This window comes from Aotus nancymaae, unplaced genomic scaffold, assembly GCF_030222135.1.
Source record: "Aotus nancymaae isolate 86718 unplaced genomic scaffold, 86718_ANA_hifiasm-v0.15.2.pri h1tg000016l, whole genome shotgun sequence".
Taxonomy (NCBI): domain Eukaryota; kingdom Metazoa; phylum Chordata; class Mammalia; order Primates; family Aotidae; genus Aotus; species Aotus nancymaae.
The window spans coordinates 4,416,700-4,438,645 of record NW_026988428.1 but is presented as its reverse complement, the minus strand read 5'-3'; the positions used below and the strand labels follow the sequence as shown (position 1 = coordinate 4,438,645).

At 37.5% G+C, this 21,946-nt stretch overlaps 1 protein-coding gene across 2 annotated transcripts in view; it reads right to left on the bottom strand.

The window, feature by feature from the left end:
• The window catches only part of CDK17 (cyclin dependent kinase 17), a 124,686-nt gene that overhangs the window by 45,541 nt on the left and 57,199 nt on the right, over positions 1 to 21,946 (bottom strand). For both annotated transcript variants that reach the window (XM_012469300.2, XM_064376849.1), the window contains exon 2: positions 7,950 to 8,096. In XM_012469300.2, coding sequence (XP_012324723.1) covers positions 7,950 to 8,067 — 118 coding nt within the window. In that variant the 5' untranslated portion in view covers positions 8,068 to 8,096. The remainder of the gene's footprint in view (positions 1 to 7,949; positions 8,097 to 21,946) is intronic.

The window sequence follows — 21,946 nt, the reverse complement described above, 5'->3', positions numbered from 1 at the left end:
GATACTAGATGAGACCAGAGACATAAAGAGGGAACAAATCATTCAACATTTTATACATCACCACAGAAGTTTGAATTTTATTATCAGATTGGAAGCAGTTATGGTGGCTTTGAAGCAGAAGACTGATATGATCCGATTCGTGTTTCAAACATATCACTGTGTGCTTGGTACAATGGCTCACGACTGTAATCCCAGCACTTTCAGAGGCCAAGGACAGCAGATCACTTGAGGTCAGGAGTTCGAGATCAGCCTGGCCAATATGGTGAAACCCCATCTCTACTAAAAATACAAAAAAATTAGCCGGGCTTGGTGGCATACACCTGTAGTCTCAGCTACTTGGGAGGCTGAGATAGCAGAATTGATTGAACCCAGAAAGTGGAGGCTGAAGTGAGTCGAGATCATTATCACTGCACTCCAACCTGGGTGAAAGAGACTGTCTCAAAAATGAAAACAAAATCACTGTGAAGGGTTACAGATAGTAGGAGGTAAGCAGGTAGGGATGAATATAACAGGTAACATGAGAGATCTCTTGTCATGATGAATTAGTGCTTTATCTTGATTGCAGTGGTTATACGAATCAACACAGGTGAGAGGAAATGACACCAAACTACATTTACACTTTATTCCAGTATCTATAGTTACATAAGATGCAACCAACTGGTGGGGAGGGAGATTGGGAGAAGAGTACAAGTACAGGTCCTTTCTGTATTATCTTCACAACTTCCTTTGAATTTGTAATAGCTGAAAATAATTTTTTAAAAAATCACTTTGGTTGCTGTTGAAAAACAGGCAATAGAGAATCAAGAGCAAAAGGAGGAGATTACTACAGTACCCTAAGCAACAAATTTTGGTGGTCTAGACTAGGGTATGTACTGAAGACGGAGGGAAGTAGGCAGATTTAGGACATATTACAAAGGCAGAAGCAACAGGCCAGCAGACACGGCTGCTAAATTAGTTTCACACACCCTCCTACCACCCAGCTTTTAGCCAGCATTTATAGTAAAAACATCTATACAAATACTTTTTGTTTTCTTTTTTTCCAGGCAGGCTCTTGCTCTGTTGCATAGGCTGAAATGCAGTGGCGCAGTCACAGTTCACTATAGCCTCAACCACATGGGTTCATATGATCCTCCCACTTCATCCTCCCCACCATAGCTGGGACTATATGCACGCACCATCACACATGGCTAATGTGTATCTTTTCAGTAGAGATGGGTTTTTGCTATGTTGCCCAGCTAGTCTCAAACTCCTGGGCTCAAGTGATCCTCCCCACCTTGGCCTCCCAAAGCACTGCAATTACAATGAGCCATCACGCCTAGCATTAAAATATTTTTAAATCTTCAGATCAACTGTTAAAAATATATAAAGTATGATATATTAATGGACTATAATTGGAATTGCATATCAGTCACATAGATCAGGGGTTCCCAGTCCCTGGGTCACAGACCAGTACTAGTCCATGGCCTGTTAGGAACCAGGCCACACAGCATGAGATGAGCAGTGGGCAAGTGAGCAAAGCTTCAAATGTGGTATTTACAGTCACTCCCCATCGCTCACATTACTGCTTGAGCTCCACCTCCTGTCAGATCAGTGGCAGCACTGATTCTCATAGGAGTACTAACCCTGTTGTGAATTGCGCATGTGAGGGATCTAGGTTGCATGCTCCTTATGAGAATCTAATGCCTGATGATCCATCACTGTCTCCCATCACCCCCAGATGGGACCATCTAGTTGTAGGAAGACAAGTGCAGGGCTCCTACTGATTCTACATTATGGTGAGCTATATAATCATTTCATTATGTATTACAATGTAATAATAACAGAAATAAAGGGCACAATAACTATAATATGCTTGAATCATCCTGACACCATCCCCCCCAACTCCAGTCTGTGGGAAAGTTGTCTTCCACAAAAATGATTCCTGGTGCCAAAAGGTGGGGAATCACTGATACAGATGACTATCATAATGATGAGTATGTAAAAGTTATTTATATGGTAAAAAATAGGAAGCTAGAATGGTGGGGGTGGGGGGTAAGAAGGAGACAACAGGAAGGTAAAGGAGAGAAAAAAATCAGGAACAATGCCTAGACTTTTAGTTTTAGTAATTGATTAGGCATGAAAAGTTTGATTAGAGGCAGATTTTGGAGGAAGGACATCAAGAATTCTGATTTGGTCATATGAAGTCTAAGATTCAAGATTCCCATTAGACATCAATGTGGAGAAGCCAAGAAGGCATTTAAATATGAATCTAGAGATCCAGATGAAGATCCTAATTGGAGATTCAGACTTAGGAGTACTCAATATATATATATGGTAGCTGAAATTGTAAGGTTGGATGAGGTCACCCAAGGAGAGGGTATGATAGAGAAGCGATTGTGGCCCATGAGAGAGCCACAATAAAATGGAATAAAATATTCCAACACTTCCAGATCTTGAAAGTAATTAATTGGTCAATTCAATAAGATGATAACACTCTGTTTTTAAAAAGTAATGAAAATCTTGGAGACATTATGCTAAGGGAAGTAAGTCAGACACAAAATGACAAATATTACGTGGTTCCACTTATATGAGGTACCTAGAATAGGCAAATTCATAGACAGAAATTAGAATAGTGGTTACCAGGCTGGGGAGAGGAGGGGAATGTGGAGATATTGTTAGTTCCAAGTAAGGATTTCCAATGATTTTCACCACCACAACATGGCAGTCATTATGATTCCACTAAGAAATGTTATTTGGCATCTTATTTATCTGGATCTTCTAATTACATGAACTATGATGAGGAACATCATACAATTTTATAACCCACCTCATAGCCTAAGCCATTCTTTCCTCCCAATCCTGCTCTTTTAAACATTACTACTGGCTTGATCCTATTTTAGATCCTACATATATCCAATGGAGGTCATGCCTTCAGCTTCAACCTTTCATGGAACTTGTGTTATCTGTAGGAGTTAGCAGTCCTACTTAAACTCCTTATGTTATCTGCTATTGCAAAAAACAGTTACTGTTACAATATATCCACAAACTGTCAAAGACAAACTGTCACAGCTACCATGTAAGAGATCAGCAAGAGAAAGAAACCTAGGTGAAAGACAGAGACTCACAATATCCATAAAACTGGGATTTGTTGACTCATGACAAATTGCTCCAATATACAAATGCAACAGTTAAGAATGAAAATATGGAATATCAGAAAAACCAGGCCATTTTAAACTTTGCTTTTCAGTATTACTTCTAATTCTAAATAATAAGAGACATTCTGTAGGGTTTATCTGACTACACTTCCTGGGAACATGTATGTTTTATTAGCTGAAGAATTTCAGTTGGTCAAGAAGTCTCAAGTAGTATATGTACAATAAAACATAATTTTACCTTTCTACAACTGTGATTTATTCTCTTCCTTACGTTTAAATTGTCACCTATTCTTCTTATCAAATTCAATAATCTCAATATATCTTCCTATTACAAGAAAAGTAAGTTCAAAGCTAACTAACTACATAAAGACAAGATTCTAAAATATAACTTTCTGTGCAAGTGTTAAAATAGAATTAAGACTTATCAAACATCTGTTCTGCTGCAGTGACAGCAAAAAAAGATACCAAATAAAATTGAGCATCCATGAGGGAAAGGTGTATCTCAGATGAACTGAATTTTTAATTGAGATGAAATTCTTATAACATAAAATTAACCATTTTAAAGTATACAATTCAGTGGCATTTGGTATACTTACAATGTGATACAACCATCACCTCTCTCTGTTCCAAAGCAGTTTTCATACCGCCATTTTCGTATCACCAAAGGAGATCCCACACATGTTAATCAGTCACTCCTCAGTCTTTTTCTCCCTATCAGCCTCTGGCAACCACTAATCTGCTTTTTGTCTCTATGGATTTACCTGTTCTGGATATTTCATATAAATGGAACCACAGAGTATTTTGGATCTGGCTCCATTCAGTTTTCCAAGTTCATCTATGCTACAGCACGTAGTGTTTCATTCATGTATTGAATACTATTCCATTCTATGGATAGACCAAGTTTTCTTTATCCATTCATCTGTTGATGGGCATCTGGGTTGTTTCGACCTTAGCTATTGTGAACAGTACTGCTATGAATATAAATATTTGTGTACAAGACTTTGAATATCTATTTCAATTTTTGGGGTATATTCCTAGGAATAGAATTGTTGGGTCAAACAGTAATTCTATGTTTAACTTTTTGAAGAACCGAGGTAAATTAATTTTTGACAGGTTTTTTTTTGTTTGTTTTGAGATGGAGTCTGGCTCTATTACTCAGGCTGGAATGCCGTGGCACGATCTCGGCTCAATGCAACCTCTGCCTTCTGGGTTAAAGCGATTCTCCTACCTCAGTGTCCCAAGCAGCTGAGGACTACAGGCATGCACCACCACAGTCAGCTAATTCTTGTATTTTTAGTAGAGACAGGGTTTCACCATGTTGGCCAGGCTGGTCTAGAACTCCTGACCTGCAGTGATCCACCCACCTCAGCCTCCCAAAGTGCTGGGATTACAGGCATGAGCCACCATCCTTGGTCTTGACAGTTTTTTAAAAAACTAAACATTCAACACTTCTCAGTTAGTAAAAAGAAAACTGATGGGCTCAAAATTCCTTTTCTTGCAGGTTTGTGCAAAAATTTTATTTCATATTTAGGGAAAACTCTACTTAGTTAAGGCCAGTATCCTTAAATCAACCAAGTTTTGCAAACTTTCAGCTTTTTTTTAACTTACTGAATACAAATTCAGAATTCATCTTTCCTTGGGTTCAACCCACCTGTCAAAGTGCAAACATACTAGTTTCTATAAATAGACAAAGTAATGTTAATTATATTGTACATTTACAACTGAATTAAAACCTTCATAGTATGACTCAGTTATCAAAATGAGAGAGATAATTATCTCGCATTCTATTTGGATAGAGATATAACATGCATAAGTGAGAATATATAGGTATAATCAAATGCATCATACACATAATTTTTCAAAGATGTTTATAGTATCACCCCCAATTAATGTGTTCTAGATCTAGAGTATGCATGAGAGCCATGTGCCTAGATATGTAAGAGTAATAGGATTGTTATCATGCATGTGACTAATCAAGAGACAGTAATCAAAAAAACATTGGTCCAAAGGTGGTTTACTCAGGGAAATTATGTAATGTGCCATGTGATGTTTCCGTCAATGACAAAACCCATATACAACAGTGGTCTCATAAGATTATAACAAAGCTGAAAAATTCCTATAGCCTAGTGATGTCAGTGATGCCATAGCCGCTGTAGTGCAATACATTTCCCTTTCTATGTTTAGATATACTTAGATACTCAAACACTTACCACTGTGTTACAACTACCTACAGTATTCAATATAATACGCTGTTCAGGTTTGTAGCCTATAAGTAACAGGTTGTATCATGTAGCCTAGGTGTGTAGTAAGCTATACTACCTAGTTTTATTTAAGTAGACTCTGATGTTTGCACAACAATGAAATCGCCTAGTAATGTACTTCTCAGAATGCATCCCCATTGTTAAGCAACGAATGACTGTATATTCCTCCTACTCCTTCAGCTAGCATTATGCTACGATTTGGCATTAATCAAAGCTGACTTTTGCTTCATCAACTGCTTATATCATGTGTGAGAAGATCACTTAAAAAGTACAGTCTATACTTCTCATTCATTATGCTATATTCTCTGTATCCTAACATGGACTATGTCTATGTGTGTCACCCCTATCTAAGAGCTTTTATACTCTAAAATATGTCCCATAAGAATAGAATGTGTTGGAACCAGCTATCAAGCACTGACAGGTGACCAAAAAGGTGTAGAATCTCTGTGAGAGCTGTTGGTGAAATCTATGTGCTATTACAGAGAGAAAATAAGCAATAGCAGATTATGGTAGCCTATGCTACCAGCAATCTTTGTAACCGAAGAGGAATCAATGTCTGTTACGATGTCTTCAAGTATTATGTATTACTCCAAGTGAGTCAGGTCAAGAAGAAACTCAATAGATTGCCTATTTACCCTTTTTTACTACAAAGTTACTACTGTAATAAAAGGAAGTCTTAATAAACAATATATACAACCTGAAAAAAACAAATATTTTTAAACTTTCACCATTTGTTAAAAACAAAGCATGTTTTAAGGTAGTTAATACCAAAATATTCCAGAAAATATGCAATTGGTCTAAAATATTAGCTAAAATATATGTTCATTTTCTATGACCCATACCGTTTCTTTAGGAAAAGAGGTTCGTCTTGTAGTCAAATACTTAACTAAAAATATGTCCCAGAAACTATCCACCAAGATACATACTGTGCTTATTTTATTCCTGTTCATCATTGGCAAACACATAGGCAAGACTCTCCTATCGTAAGAGTGAGCACACTGGGCTTCCCACCAAAAATTCTATGGGAGAGCTAAAAGAGAATTAAGGATTTTGCTCTCTGTATCTAGAAGAGATCCTCTGGCAAGAGGAACAACAGTAAAATCATAAAGTCATCATTGAGATTTGACCCAAATGTACAATTTTCCCCTCCTCATATAATTATATTCAAATTATTATATTAAATTTCCTACTGAGCCCATCCCTCTCTCCTCCCTGCCATGTTAAAAACAAAACAAGGCCAGGTGCAGTGGCTCACGCCTGTAATCCCAGCACTTTGAGAGGCCGAGGTAGGCAGATCACTTGAGGTCAGGAGTACCAGCCTGGTCAACATGGTGAAACCCCATCTCTACTAAAAATACAAAAAACTTAAGCCAGGTGGGGTGGTGCATGCCTGTAATCCCAGCTACTCAGGAGGCTAAGGCAGGAGAATTTCTTCAACCTGGGAGGCGGAGGTTGCAGTGAGCCAAGATCGCACCACTACACATCAGCCTGGGTGACAAAAGCAAGACTCCATCTCAAAAAAAAAAAAAAAAAAAAAAAAAAAAAAAGGTAGATGTTATCAAGGAAAACCAAAATGAAGGGGTCCTTGCAGAACAGACGCAATGCTGCAGACTTTGAAGGGAGAAACCTGGCTTCTAAAGTACTAGTTCTAGAGCTGGGTAAGCCTGAGCAAATAATGACCCTTCTGAGGAAAGGAAATAAGAAAACTGAAGACTGGGTAGGATAAATGGCTTACTCAGAGTCACCAACTATTAAGTGTATTAGTGTATCCAAAATCCAAACCCATGACTTTAAAAAGTCCAGAGCCCACTGCACTATACTATTTCCTCTCTCAAAACTTAAGTATTGGAATTCAGTGGAAGGGGCAGAGGGTGTTCATGCTTTCCAATCACTGCCACACATCTCTAGCAGCAGAATTTCAGGTGCAGGTAAGGAAGATTTGCCAGATACTCTGCACATCATGACACATTGGCAGCCAGTCACATAAGCTCCTTCTCAGTTATTATTATGACATTCCTAGGGCTATTTCAGATTTGAATATGTAGCCTTCCTCTAAAAATTTCATCAGGATTTTGTATTTAATACACAAATAACATCTGGGTACTACTGCTTTATGTTGTAAAAAGCACTGTCAAATGCATGAAACATAAAACTATGATGAAGCCACAAACAGAAATTTCACACACTTCCTATACACTTTTAACATGTATTAACTTGGGTTACAAGAATAACAAAAATATTAACAGTTATTTAACAATTAGGATAATATTATAAAATGCATTCTTATCTAAGAACTAGTGAAAAACGGAAGGATATGTGGAATAGAACAATTCCCAGGGTTTGAGACCAGGTATTGTAATGTTGGAGCAAGAGAAAAATTTTCCAGTTAGTAAGCAAACCAAAGTTATATAGTCTTCAATTTTCTAAGAAACCACGGAACCAGACAGAAATAAACAAAAGGAAGCTATTATGAACTTATCTAAAAAGTAACTTTACATTCTATTCATAAAGTAATTGAAAGGAGGAAGCATCTCCCCCTATGCCAAATATTTACCATTATCCTTACTGCTGTTTTCTTCAATAGTCATTTGTTCAGCCAATTCAGACAGTGATTCATCAATAGTCTGGCTTCCTCGGAGTGTGAGGGATAGCCTTCTTTTAAATTTTTTCATCCTATCAACTGAAGGTGGCTTGAAAAATCCTGAAAGGAAAGAATAAACACAAAATCAAAGATATAATTATAATATTTTACCGCTAAAGAAAAATATCACCTAGGTTTACTGGTAATCTTTAAAATAGGAATATAATGAAGAATTCTCACTTCTGCCAAACATCATCAAATCCAACCCCTTTTTTAAAAAGATCCACCTACTCTGAATAATGCTGTATTTATCTGGCATTCCATGTAACTAAAGAAGAGCAGGCATTCCATGTAACTAAAGGGTGGGACTTTAAACATCACAACTAAGTTTAGAAGGATTAGAAATTTTCTTAAAATGTGTATTTTAAAAACCATTATAGTAAAATATCAACATTATTTTGACACTTTGGTTCCATCACATAAATATCAATCATCATATTGGAACCAGCCGGTGATATCTTCAGATATAAGTGGGGAGTGGGTGAGGTAACGGAGGAAGATAAAGAACAACATTTGACAACGAGGGTCTCTTTCATCCTAAGAGTACCAAGCTTTAGAAGGAAGAAAGGAAAGCGAAATTAGCGGGTACTGAATTAAACAGCTACAACAAGAAATTTTCCTTTTTACGTTCTTACACAGCCAATACATTAGGGTTTGGTCTTGTTTTCCTTTGTTAGGCTTTTGAGGGTCTCTTTCATCCTAAGAGTACCAAGCTTTAGAAGGAAGAAAGAAAAGCGAAATTAGCGGGTACTGAATGTCTGACACACGGTAGATACTTTCATATCTCTGAGTCTTTCTAATTCTGAAAGGTAGAATATACTATCCCATTTTCATACATGAGGAAACATGCTCAAACAAGTTCCCTGACCCATGTCAAACAAATAATAAATGACAGAACTGAGATTTAAAACTAGAATTACAATTTACATTTTCTTCCACACTTTAACATCTTTGAAATCAGAATGTATCTCACAATTAATGTGATGTCAAAATGTAACTGACAGTATTTTTTCTTTGAGGTACATAAATCAATGGTACAATTCATAAGAGAGTCTTATATGTGATGAAACAAGGTACTTATGCCAAACCCAAACTCTTGACCCACAATTTCCTTTCTAACTTGCCATTTCCATGATGAGCTGGTTTACCAGATCACCATGCACACTATAACCATTATGCCAGCCAAAAGTAAGGGCTGTACAACTCCCCTAGGTTAAAATACAGGGGTTTTACCATCCAGCTCTGGATATCTATTTTATATCTGTATGTGTTTTGCTTATTTTCTCATTCTAAGAGTTTATCTTAAGTAACTGAGTTTGTGGAACAGGTAACTTCTGCATATTATTTATAGAATAATTTTTGTTTGCTCAAAAACTGGGGGAAGGTATAGCAAATAAACTTCTAAATAGTAACTTTATATTTTCCTACTTTCATATTATATACTTATTATATTTTAAAATAGAAACCAGCTGGGCATAGTGGCTCATGCTTGTAATCCTGGCATTTTGAGAAGCTAAGGCAGGAGGATATCTTGAGGTTAGGAGGTTAAGATCAGTCTGGGAAACATAGTGAGAACTTGTCTCTACTAAAAAATACTTAGCCAGGCATGGTGGCATCTGCCTGTATTCTCAGCTACTCAGGAGACTGAAGTGGGAGGGAGCCCAGGAATTTGAGGCTGCAGTGAGATATGAATGTGCCACTGCACTTCAGCCTGAGCAACAGAATGAGATGCTCTCTCTTAATTTTTTTAAAAATCCACTATAATAAAAATACCAAAAAATACTAAATACACATTAAAATAGTAAGAGTTGCAACTGCACTTTAATAAGAACTCTTTTCACCCATAAGCTCTAAAATAAGAGACATACTTTGATATTAAAAAGCTCCTATTCCTTAGCTCAGTTTAAAGACAAATTTATACTTCTAAATGTTTTCTATTAACTTATCTTCCAGTTCACTAATCCTCTTTTCAGCTGTGTCTAATCTGCAGTTAAATCCATCTGTTGTGCTCTTAGTTACTATATTTTTCAGCTCTAGAATTTCCATTTGATTCTTTTCTACAGATGTCAGTTCTCTAGTGAAATTCTCTACCTAGGCATCTATTTTCATGAACTGATTATCTTAAAGCCCCTGTTTTTAACTCCAAAGTCTGCACAATCTGTGGTCTATTTCTCTTGTCAATTTTCTTCTGTTGATTTTTTTTTGTATGCTTAGTAATTTTTTATTGTATGTAAGACATTGTGAGTTATTGTATGCAAATGCATATGGGAAAAATGTAGAGCCTCCAGATGATGTTATCTTCCTCCAGTGAGGATTTAATTTTTAACAGGCTCTGTAGGAGCAGACTGAATGCAATCCAATTCAGACTGAGCTGACTTGAGACTGGGTTTCAGACACTATGAAGATTGTTCTGTCTCTGATTTGTCCTCACTCAGTGGTGTGGCTCTTCAACAGATTCCAACTGTAAACCTAAGGCCTGAACAATAACAAACTATTGAAAGCTCAATTCAACTTCCTCATTTTTTGCTCATCTCTTACACTTTGCTCAGCTTTTATCTTCTTATCCTAAACAGCTTGAGTTGGAAAGAGGAAAACTTAAAGAGTTGGAACAAAAGGAAAATCTGCACAGAGTATGTCTGTCTCCCTTCTCTACTGAATCTTGACTCTTCAAATGTTGATTCACTGAGAAGCTTTACAATGTCTTCAAAATGATTTTTCCCTCTAGCATTTCTAGTTTTCAGCAGTTTTAGTCTGTTACAAGTTACTCCATTATAGGCAGAAATGGAGGTCTTGATGTGGATTAGATGAGATAATACATGCATTTCACCAAGCAAGGTGAATTTACAGGAGACAGTTAGTAAACCATGATGTTGATCCCAATTAAGAAACCTGTTAATTGTAGGGCTATCCTAAATGCTATTCTTTACTTCTGATAGTCAATCTTTATAGCTGTACCTTGATAGTCAGTAACTCATGCCATTTGTTTAAACATATTAGATATTTAAGTTGTACTGAGCTATTGCCACTCTCATCTATCCTCTGTTTCTGTAAGACTTGACTTTACACTAGAGATGTCTTCCTTTGTTAGGTTCCTGAATCACCCTGTGTAGTAAAGAGGTAACTAGGTAGGCTTGGGGTACTCTAACTCTGCACATTCTGAAAAAAGCACTAGTCTGTGAGAGGCTCCTGGGAGATAACCTCTGAGCCCTTGGAATATCTTGTCCAATAATAGTGTCTCTGTATAACTGAGATCTTGATCACATCAGATAATTTATATAAACAATATGAATTATGGTTAACGTTTATTTTTGTATGCCTGGGGTTTTGGCCTACACTGTATCAGTTTGACTTCTTAGGGGAGGAAGGACAGGAGAGGCTGGAGACTGAGTAACTAAAGTCAGTCATATGAGCACTTCATGCCTATCTGATCCACAGCAATTTTCTTGCACAAGACACAGGTGAGCTTCCCTGGTTGAAGCTCTCTGCATGTTGACATAGCCTATGCAACTTCACTGGAAGAAGACAAACAGAAGCTCGTATCTGGATCCTCTTGGGCTTCAACCTATACACCTTTCCCTTTGATTTTCATCTGTATCTTTTAGCCATAACAAATCATAACTATGAGTTTAGCAGCTTTTCTCTAAGTTCTGTAAGTCCATTGAGCAAATCATCGAGCATGATGGTTTGGTCTTGGGGATTCCCAACGCACACTCCAAGAAATCTACATGCCCCTCAAAAAAGTCCTAGGAGATGGTAGTTCATAACTACCAACATTTCAGACTCCAACTTTCTCAAACATAGGCATCTAGTCACTTGCTGCGTATCCAACTATACGGACATCAACACTTCAGAATCTTGCCACACCATTTTTGAAAGTTTGCTGACCATGGGATCTGCCTATTATTCTACATGACAAATAAGGACAAAATAACAAAATATTACAGAAATGTTATTACAGAATTAATTCACATAATACAGTAACATTCTGTAACAGAGACCAACTATAAATGGATTCAGTATCTATTACAGCATAGAATTGAGTTATCCAAAACTGTTGCCAATAGCAGCCTAATGGGCACTCAAAAAGTATGTAGTCCAAACTGAGTTGTGCTGCAATAGTAAAATACACAGTGGACTTTGATTGCCAGGGGCTGGGGAAGAACAGGAATGGGAAGTTATTCTTTAATGGGTACAGAGTTTACATTTTGCAAGATTAAATGAATGCTGGAGATGGATAATGGTGATAGATGCAGAACAATATGAACTAAATACTACTGAACTGCGTTTAAAAATGGTCAAAACAGTATTTTACCACAGCTTTCTTAAAAATTAAAAAAAAAAACCTTAGTGGCTTCAGACAATAACATTTATTATCCCTCACCCAAAAAAAGTTATTAATTATTATATTAATAACATGTCAAGGGCCAGGCACAGTGGCTCACGCCTGTAATCCCAGCACTTTGAAAGGCCAAGGCGAGCAGATCCCTTGAGGTCAAGAATTCAAGATCAGTCTGGCCAACATGGCGAAACTCCGTCTCTACTAAAAATACAAAAATTAGCCAGGCGTGTACGCCTGTAATCCCAGCTACTCAGGCTGAGGCATGAGAATCACTTGATCCTGGGAGGCGGATGTTGCAGTGAGCTAAGATCGTGTCACTGCACTCCAGCTTGGACAACAGAGTGAGACTGTCTCAAATAAATAAACAAACAAACAAAATGTTGAAAAATATTTCAGATGTCTGGTTAAGTAGAAAATATCACCAAAATTAACTCTGCCTTTTAAAAACCTTTCAAAAAAATGCCTACAAAAATCTTAAAAATTACATATTTGGTGTGCATTGTATTTCTATTGGACAATGCTGATAGAGAGCGTCAAGTAGATCTTGGTAGTTTTAAGAGAGTCCAAAAGAAAAAGAATAGAATCACATAAACCTTAACCTTTTCTTCATATGTTCCCTGTACATTTGAACAACATATCAGGGAACGTTCTATGTGCTTCTAACTCAGAATAATATGCATGGCACTTATTTCATCATCAAAGAGTGAACAAAATCCTGGTCTATAAAATAACCTTAATTATACTTATTTTATATTGTCAGGAATAAAAAAGATATTTCTAATTCATAAAAACAAGTGGAAAATACTTATAAAGCTAAACATTGCTACAAAATTTTCAAATAAAATCGCATCTTCAAATTGTTCCTATTTTTAATCTGTGATATAATTATATGATTTTAATTAAGTTATAATGATTTGTAAACACAGATAGTAAAGAATTTCATTACCACAGCCTAGATCATTATTAAAGAAAAAATATTCCCAAATGAAATAGGTTTCTTGACATTTCTAATTATCTGTAAGTAGAACTGTGCATATCAACTTTTTTTCATTAGCTGAGAACAAAAACACATACGTGAAACTAAAATCACGTTTTATGACATATTGTCTTTAGGGTTAATCTTTAACGTTTACTGTAATAGGGCAGTGCTAAATTACAGATTTTCTAAAATTGGAACACTCAAGAGTTTAGTTAAAATACTTTACCTAGTTTAGCTAAGATTTTTATACTGTCATTTCTCTTTAACTTTTATTTTAGGTTCAGGAGTACACAGGTATGTTTGTTATATAGGTAAACTGCATATATGAGGGTTTGGTGTGCAGATTATTTTGACACCAAGGTAATAAGTACAGTACCCAATAGGTAGTCTTTTGATCCTCTCCCCTCCTCCAATCTTCAGCCTCAAGAACGCCCCAGTGTCTGTGGATCCCCTCTTTGTGTCCATGTGTTCTCATTGCCTATTAGCCCCGACTTACGAGTGAGAACATGTGATACTTGGTTTTCTATTCCTCCATTAGTTTGCTTAGGATAAATGGATGGATCTGGAGGCCATTATCCTACACTATCATTTCTATAAATATTAAGATAGAGTAAACAATGTGACTTAACGGTAAATGACTAAATGTTCACATTTCAGTGTAAATGTCATTCTTCAAAAGGCCCTTTTCTGACTCACTCTATTCCTTCATACTTCACTCACAGCACTTATCATATACATATATACATACATATTCCATATATATACATACACATACATGTGTATGCACACTGCAAAATAACTAATGTTTTTCTAGACATCAAAAACACTTCTAGCTTTTTGTAATACTTAGATCAAATTTAAAATGGTAAAAGGACAGTAAAGGATAACAGAATGACAGCATGTAACTCTCCATTTAAAGACAGTTGAAAATGTTCAAAAATCAGTTCTTAACAGTAAGTACATAAAAGGAACTTGCAAATATAATACATTATCTTACTTCATCTTGGGCTAAACTTGTTCTGGGATTATCTGCTACACAGTTAAAAAAGTTTATATTTTACCTGAAAAGGTAATTAGAATCTATTTACCTAAAGAATATAAATAATGATTCTAGAATGCCAACTAAGTTTGGGCCTTAGGAATGGAAAAATATGCATACCACACACTGTTTTTAAAGAAGATAACAGCTATAAATACTCCCAAACTAGATGTTCTAGTATGAGTCTTTACTTGTAAAAATGATATTATAGTGTAGTTTTCTCAGTACTTGCAGTAAATAACTCTTTGGATATAAATTCACCTTATTGTCAGGCCTCCAAGTCCAAGACTGGCCATCATAGCCTTGGTGACATGCCCATATACCTCCAGATGGTCTCCAGGAGCCAGAAAGTCTGAAGTAACTGGGTGGTCATAAAGAGGAGTGAAACAGCTAGCTCCTGCCTCAACTGATTGCTCTCTCCCTGTGACATAAGACCATTGTTCCTGCTAAGCCTTGTGAAATTTCCCCCCTAGACATTGGGTTTCTCAAGACCCACACCCCTGTGACTATGTAATTTATCACATCCTCCCCTCTACTTGCAACTGATAACCCTCGCCCTGTGAACATGCCTGTTTCTAACAGATAAGCCCTACCCTTGTAACCATGCATCCTGTGACATCCTTTCCTCCCAAAATAGATTACTACCTTTAACTGACCATTTGCCTCAATCTATATAACCAGTTCCCTTTCCTACTCTCTTTGCCTAACTCCTTTCTCAGAATTGGCCCACTTGTACTCAAGCACTAAATAAAACTACTTCATTGCCCACATGAAGTCTTCTTGGTGGTCTCTTTACACAAGCAATGCACTTAACACTTATATTCAAGCTACTCTAATATAAAAGGACTTTAATTAGAGTGGCAACCCACTGTTTATGTTTTTGAAATATTCTTAAAACAATTTTTGTTAATAATTGCAAAAAATTAAAGAAAAGGTTAAATATTATTTTGAAATGCCTAAATGACTTTCCTTTAGGTAAACAGGCAAAATTTACATGTAGAACATATCAAATATTGTGAAGTAAAGATTAAAATACAGGATTTAAATGGGAAACTAAGGTTTTTCCACTTAATGTTGCTTTTGTCAGTCTTTTTGAAATATCAAACAGAGATAATGACAGATTTGTTTCCTCATAACATTTTCAGCAACAACGACTACAAATAGAAACTACTGTATACAAAGTGAACTCATTAGGTGGCATGTAAGCAAATGTTCTGTTATTTTCCCCACAATGATTGACAAATACCAAACACACTCTAGGACATGTAAGCTAATCATACAGAATGAGGAATAACCAACGTTTAAAACTTAAACTTTTTTCACTAGAGACAATTTTGTTATTTGCATAAAACACAAAGTAAAATACAAAAATTAGCCAGGCCTGGTGATGCGCATCTGTATTATCAGCTACTCGGGAGGCTGAGGCAGAACAATCGCTTGAACCTAGGAGATGGAGGTTGCAACGAGCCAAGATCGTGCCACTGCACTCCAGCCCAGGTGACAGAGCAAAACTTCATCTCAAAAAACAAAACAAAACAAAAACAAGAACAAAACACAATACATAAAGTGATTGTACAAACCCTGACAGAGCACTGAATTAAAATTTCAATCATGCTTAGAGGTTTTTCCCACGAACACTTAAAAATTTTAATCCTTGGCTGGGTATGGTGGCTCACACCTGTAATCCCAGCACTTTGGGAGGCCAAGGCGGGTGGATCACCTGAGGTTGGGAGTTTGAGAATAGCCTGACCAACATGGAGAAACCCTGTCTCTACTAAAAATACAAAATTAGCTGGCCATGATGGCACATGCCTGTATTCTCAGCTGTTCAGGAGGCTGAGGCAGGAGAATCACTTGAACCCAGAAGACGGAAGCTGAGGTGAGCCAAGATCACGCCACTGCACTCCAGTCTGGGAAACAAAAGCAAACACCATCTCAAGTAAAAAAAAAAAAATTAATCCTTTATGTGTTCAAGTCTGAGGGTGATTCTTTTCTTTTGACAGTATGAATAGGGAAACACAGAAACTAAAAAAAAAGAAATGTACCAAATATTTTCCTCTATTCATAAATACCGTGAAAAAGACAATATAAGATTATTGTGACACTTGAGGTATAAAATGTCAAAGAAGAATGCTCTAGAACACATGGGCAAACCAGTAGCTACCATTCCCCATTCCTCAGCTTTTCCACAACAATAGTGAATAGCAGCCCCAATCCCTGGAACAACTTATTAGTGCCATAGCAGGCAGCAGGAGAACTTTGTCCTCCAAAAATTCAAGTTTGAATATTTTGGTCTGTTTGGCAAGATGGATGAGAGATAGGCACAGAGACAGATATTTGCCTTTATTTAGGCCCTCTAGGGCTAACTGGGAAGGAGAGGCGCACTGGCATCCACTGGAAGATGTAATAACACAGCATCTTCTTATTTAACCCAGATATTGTTATATCATTGTTAGGTCACAGACTTACTACAGAGATAATGGAATAGAAACTTTAGTGACTACACACAAGAAGGAATACACAGTTTGCAAAAATGGTTTAGGAAAGTCACAAAGGAATGACAACAGCCTTCAACCAGCCAAGAAAGGCCTGATGAGTGGGAGAACCGATAACTACAGTTACCACATTGGAGTACAGTGGCCAGGTCTCAACAAATAACCACAAAGCTCACAAACAGGAAAGCACGACCCATTAAGAAAAAAAGCATTTGACAGAAACCTAAGAAGTACAGAATTTGGAACTGCTAGTCAAAAATGTTTAATGAACTGTCCTAAATACGCTCAAAGAGCTGAAGGAAATCAAGAAAACAATGAATGAGCAAAACAAGAATATCAATAAAGGGAGTGAAATTATAAAAAGGAACCAAACAAAAATTCCAAAGCTGAAAATTACAATAACTAAAATTTAAAAATTCACTAGAGTGGTTCAACAGATTTGAGCAGGCAGAAAAAATTATTAGCAAATTTGAAGACAAGGCAATTAAAACCATCCAGTCTTAGGGATACAAAGAAAAAAGAATGAAAAAAAAAAGTGAATAGAGCCTGATGAACCTATTGGACACTATTAAGTATGCCAAGATACATAGCATAGGAGCCCCAAAGATAAAAGAAAGGGGGAAATATTTGAAGAAATAATGGTGGAGAGCTTCTCAAACCTGATGAAAGACATGAATATATACATCCAAAAACTTCAGTGAAATCCAAGAATAAATTCAAAGGAGATCCAAAATTAAGGCACATTATATTCAAAGTGTAGAAACCCAAAGATAAACAAAGAATCTTGAAAGCAGAAAGAGAAAAGCAACTTGACATATACATGGGTTCCTCAGTAAGATTAACAGTTGATATGTCATCAGAAACTGTGATGACCAGGTGATGACCAGGTAGCAGTACAAATGGCATATTTTAAATCTGGAAAGAAAACAAAAAGTTAACCAATAATTTTATATTCAGCAAAACTATCCTTCAAGAATGAAGGAGAAATTTCCAGATGAACAAAAGCCAAAGAAGTTTGTTACCAGCAGACCTACTCTACAAGAAAGATAAAAGGAAACCTTTAGGCTGTAATGAAAGGACATAAAAATTTGTAACAATGGTAAAGGTAATTACACAGAGTAGTAAAAGAGGGTATTAATGTACTTTTGGTTTGTAATTCTTTTTGCTTTTCTTGTTTCTTAAATTATTTTATTGTTTTTAAGTTCCAGGTAATCAGGTAATTATAAAAGAGAGTATTAATGCACTTTTGGTTTGTAACTCTTTGTTTTTCTTGTTTTTTAAATTATTTTATTGTGGGTTTTTTTTTTTTTTTTAGTTCTGGGATACACGTGCATGATGAGTAGGTTTGTTATACAGGTAAACGTGTGCCATGAACAACCCATCACCTAGGTATTAAGCCCACATGCATTAGCGCTTTTCCCCAATGCTCTCCCCACCCCCACCCTCCTCTGACAGGCCCCAGCAAGTGTTGTTCCCCTCCTTGTGTCCATATGTTCTTACTGTTCAGCTCCCACTTCAGTGTCAGAACATGAGGCGTTTGGTTTTCTGCTTCTGGGTCAGTTTGCTGAGCATAATGGCTTTCGGCTTCATCCATGCCCTGCAAAGGACATGATCTCATTCCTTTTTATGGCTACAAAGTATTCCATGGTGTATGTGTACTGTATTTTCTTTATCCGGCCTATCAATGATGGGCATTTGGGTTGATTCCATGTCTTTGCTATTGTGAACAGTGCTGCAGTGAACATACACATGCATGTATCTTTGTAATAGTGATTTATATTCCTTTGGGTATATACCCAGTTACAGGGTTGCTGGTCAAATGGTATTTCTGGTTCTAAATCTTTGAGGAATCACCACACTGTCTTCCACAATGGTTGAACTAATCTACATTCCCACCAACAGTGTAAAAAGCTTCCCATTTCTCCACAACCTTGCCAGCATCTGTTGTTTCTTCACTTTTTAGTAACTGCCATTCTGACTGGCATGAGATGGTATCTCATTGTAGTTTTGATTTGCATTTCTCTTAAAAGGCTAAATCTCTGTAATCCCAGCACTTTGGGAGGCCGAGGCAGGTAGATCATGAGGTCAAGAGATCGAGACCATCCTGGTCAACATGGTGAAAGCCCGTCTCTACTAAAAATACAAACAATTAGCTGGGCACAGTGGTGCGTGCCTGTAATCCCAGCTACTCAGGAGGCTGAGGCAAGAGAATTGCCTGAACCCAGGAGGCGGAGGTTGCAGTGAGCCGAGATCGCACCATTGCACTCCAGCCTGGGTAACAAGAGCGAAACTCCGTCTCAAAAAAAAAAAGGCTAAATCAATCTGATGATGGGCACATAAAATATAAAAAGGTAATCTGTGACAATAACAATATAAAGAGGAAGAGGTAGAGATATACGGGAGCAGACTATATACTACTAAATTGGTATTATTCAAATGAGGCTATTATCATTTTAAGATGCTAAATGTACTCCCCAAGGCAAACACTAAAAAACACAAAATATTACAGAAAGGGAAAAAAGAAAGAAATTATAATGGCACACTATCTTTTTTTTTTTTTTGAGATGAAGTCTCACTTTGTCACCCAGACTGCAGTGCAGTCAGCCCATCTCAACTCAATGCAATATCCGCCTCCTGGGTTCAAGTGATTCTCCTACCTCAGCCTCCCAAGTACCTGGGACTACAGGCACCCACCACCACACCACGCTAATTTTTGTATTTTTAGTAGAGACAGGGTTTCACCATATTGGCCAGGCCGTTCTCAAACTCCTGACCTTGTGATCCACCTGACTCGGCCTCCCAAAGTGCTGGGATTACAGGCATGAGCCACTGTACCTGGCCCTGGATTGGTACACTATTTTAAAAATCACATAAGTACAGTTGGGTGCAGTGGCTCACACCTGTTATCCCTGCACTTTGGGTGGTCCAGGCAGGCAGATCACTTAAGGTCAGGGGTTTGAAACCAGCCTGGCCAACATGGAAACCCCATTTTTACTAAAATACAAAACAATTAGCTGGGCATCGAGACACGAGCCTGTAATTCCAGTTAATTGGGAGGCTAAGGAGAACTGCTTGAACCCAAGACGTGGAGGCTGAATTGAGCCAAGATCCCACCACCGCACTCCAGCCTGGGTGACAGAGCAAGACTCCATCTCAAAAAAAAAATCAGCTAAGTGCAATAAAAGGGCAATGATAAAAAAAAAATTGAGGAGTTAGAAACAAATAAGACATACAGAAAACAGCTAACTAGAAAATTAGTTCTTATAAGTATTTTAAATATAAATGGATTAAATTCTTCAATTAAAAGGTAGAGACTGGCAGACTAGACTTTTTAAAACCCAATCCACCTAAATGCTGTCTAAACGAGAAGCACTTTGGACTGGGTACAGTGGCTCACGCCTGTAATCCCAGCACTTTGGGAGGCCAACGCAGGCAGATCACAAGGTTAGGAGATCGAGACCATCCTGGCAAATTCAGAGAAACCCCGTCTCTACTAAAAATACAAAAAATTAGCCGGGTGTGGTGGCACACGCCTGTAGTCCCAGTTACTTGGGAGGCTGAGACAGGAGAATCGCATGAACTTGGGAGGCAGAGGTTGCAGTGAGCTGAGACTGTGCCACTGCACTCCGGCCTGGGCAACAGAGCAAGATTTCATCTCAAAAAAGAAAAATTACAAAAAATTAGCCAGGCATGGTGGCGGACGCCTATAATCCCAGCTACTTGGGAGGCTGAGGCAGGAGAACTGTGTGAACCGGGGAAATGGAGGTTGTGGTGAGCCAAGATTGCGTCACTGCATTCCAACCTGGGCAGCAAGAGTGAAACTCCATTAAAAAAAAAAAAAAAAAACCAGGTGCAGTGGCTCACACCTGTAATCCCAGCACTTTGGGAGGATGAGGAGGTCGGATCACAAGGTCAAGATATCAAGACCATCTGGCCAACATGGTGAAACCCCGTCTCTACTAAAAATACAAAAATTAGCTGGGCAGGATGGCACGCGCCTATAGTCCCAGCTACTTGGGAGGCTGAGGCAGGAGAACTGCTCAAACCCTGGAGGCAGAGGTTGCTGTGAGCTGAAATCTCATCACTGCACTCTAGCCTGGTGACAGAGACTCTGTTTCAAAAAAAAAAAAGAGAGAGAGAAGCACTTTGGATACAAAGACACTAAGAAACTGTAGCTATGTTTTTGTCAGACAAAATAGAGTATGATAACAAGAAACAAAGAAGGCCATCATATAAGGGGTTCAATACATTAAGATATAACTATTATAGATAAACAAAATGTGAGATAGCCATACAATGGAATATTATTTGGCCAGAAAAAGCAAAGTTTTCTTTTTTTCTTTTTATTTTTTGTAGAGAATTACTGATACATACCACAGCATGGATGAATCTTGAAAACATTATGTTAAATTTAAGAAGCCAGTCACAAAAGACCTCATATTACGTGATTCTACCTATATAAAATGCCCAGAATAGGCATATCTATAGAGATACAAATTAGATTTGTGGCTGCCTAGGACTAGAAAGCATAGGGTGTCAGGGTCATAGCTAAATGGTACGGGGTTTCTTTTCGAGGTGATGAAAATGTTCTAATATTGACAACTTTGTGAACATATTAAAAACCACTGAATTGTAAAAAAAAAAAAAAAAAAGATATAACTATTATAAATATGTATGTACCTAAAAACAGAGACTGATAATATATTAAGCAAAAACAGAAGTGAAAGGAGAAATAGACAATTCTACAGTAATAAACAGAGACTTCAATATCCTATTTTTCAATAGTGGACAGAAGAACCAGACAGAAAATCAATGAAGAAATACAGGACTTGGCAAGGTGCTGTGACTCACTCCTATAATCCCAGCACTTTGGGAGGCCGAGGCAGGCGGATCACCTGAGGTCAGGAGTTTGAGACCAGCATGGCCAACATGGTAAAACACTGTCTTTAACTAAAAACACACGAAAAAGTAGCCAGGCGTGGTGGCACATGCCTGTAATCCCAGCTACTCAGGAGGTTGAGACTGGAGAATAGCTTGAACCTGGGAGGTGGAGGTTGC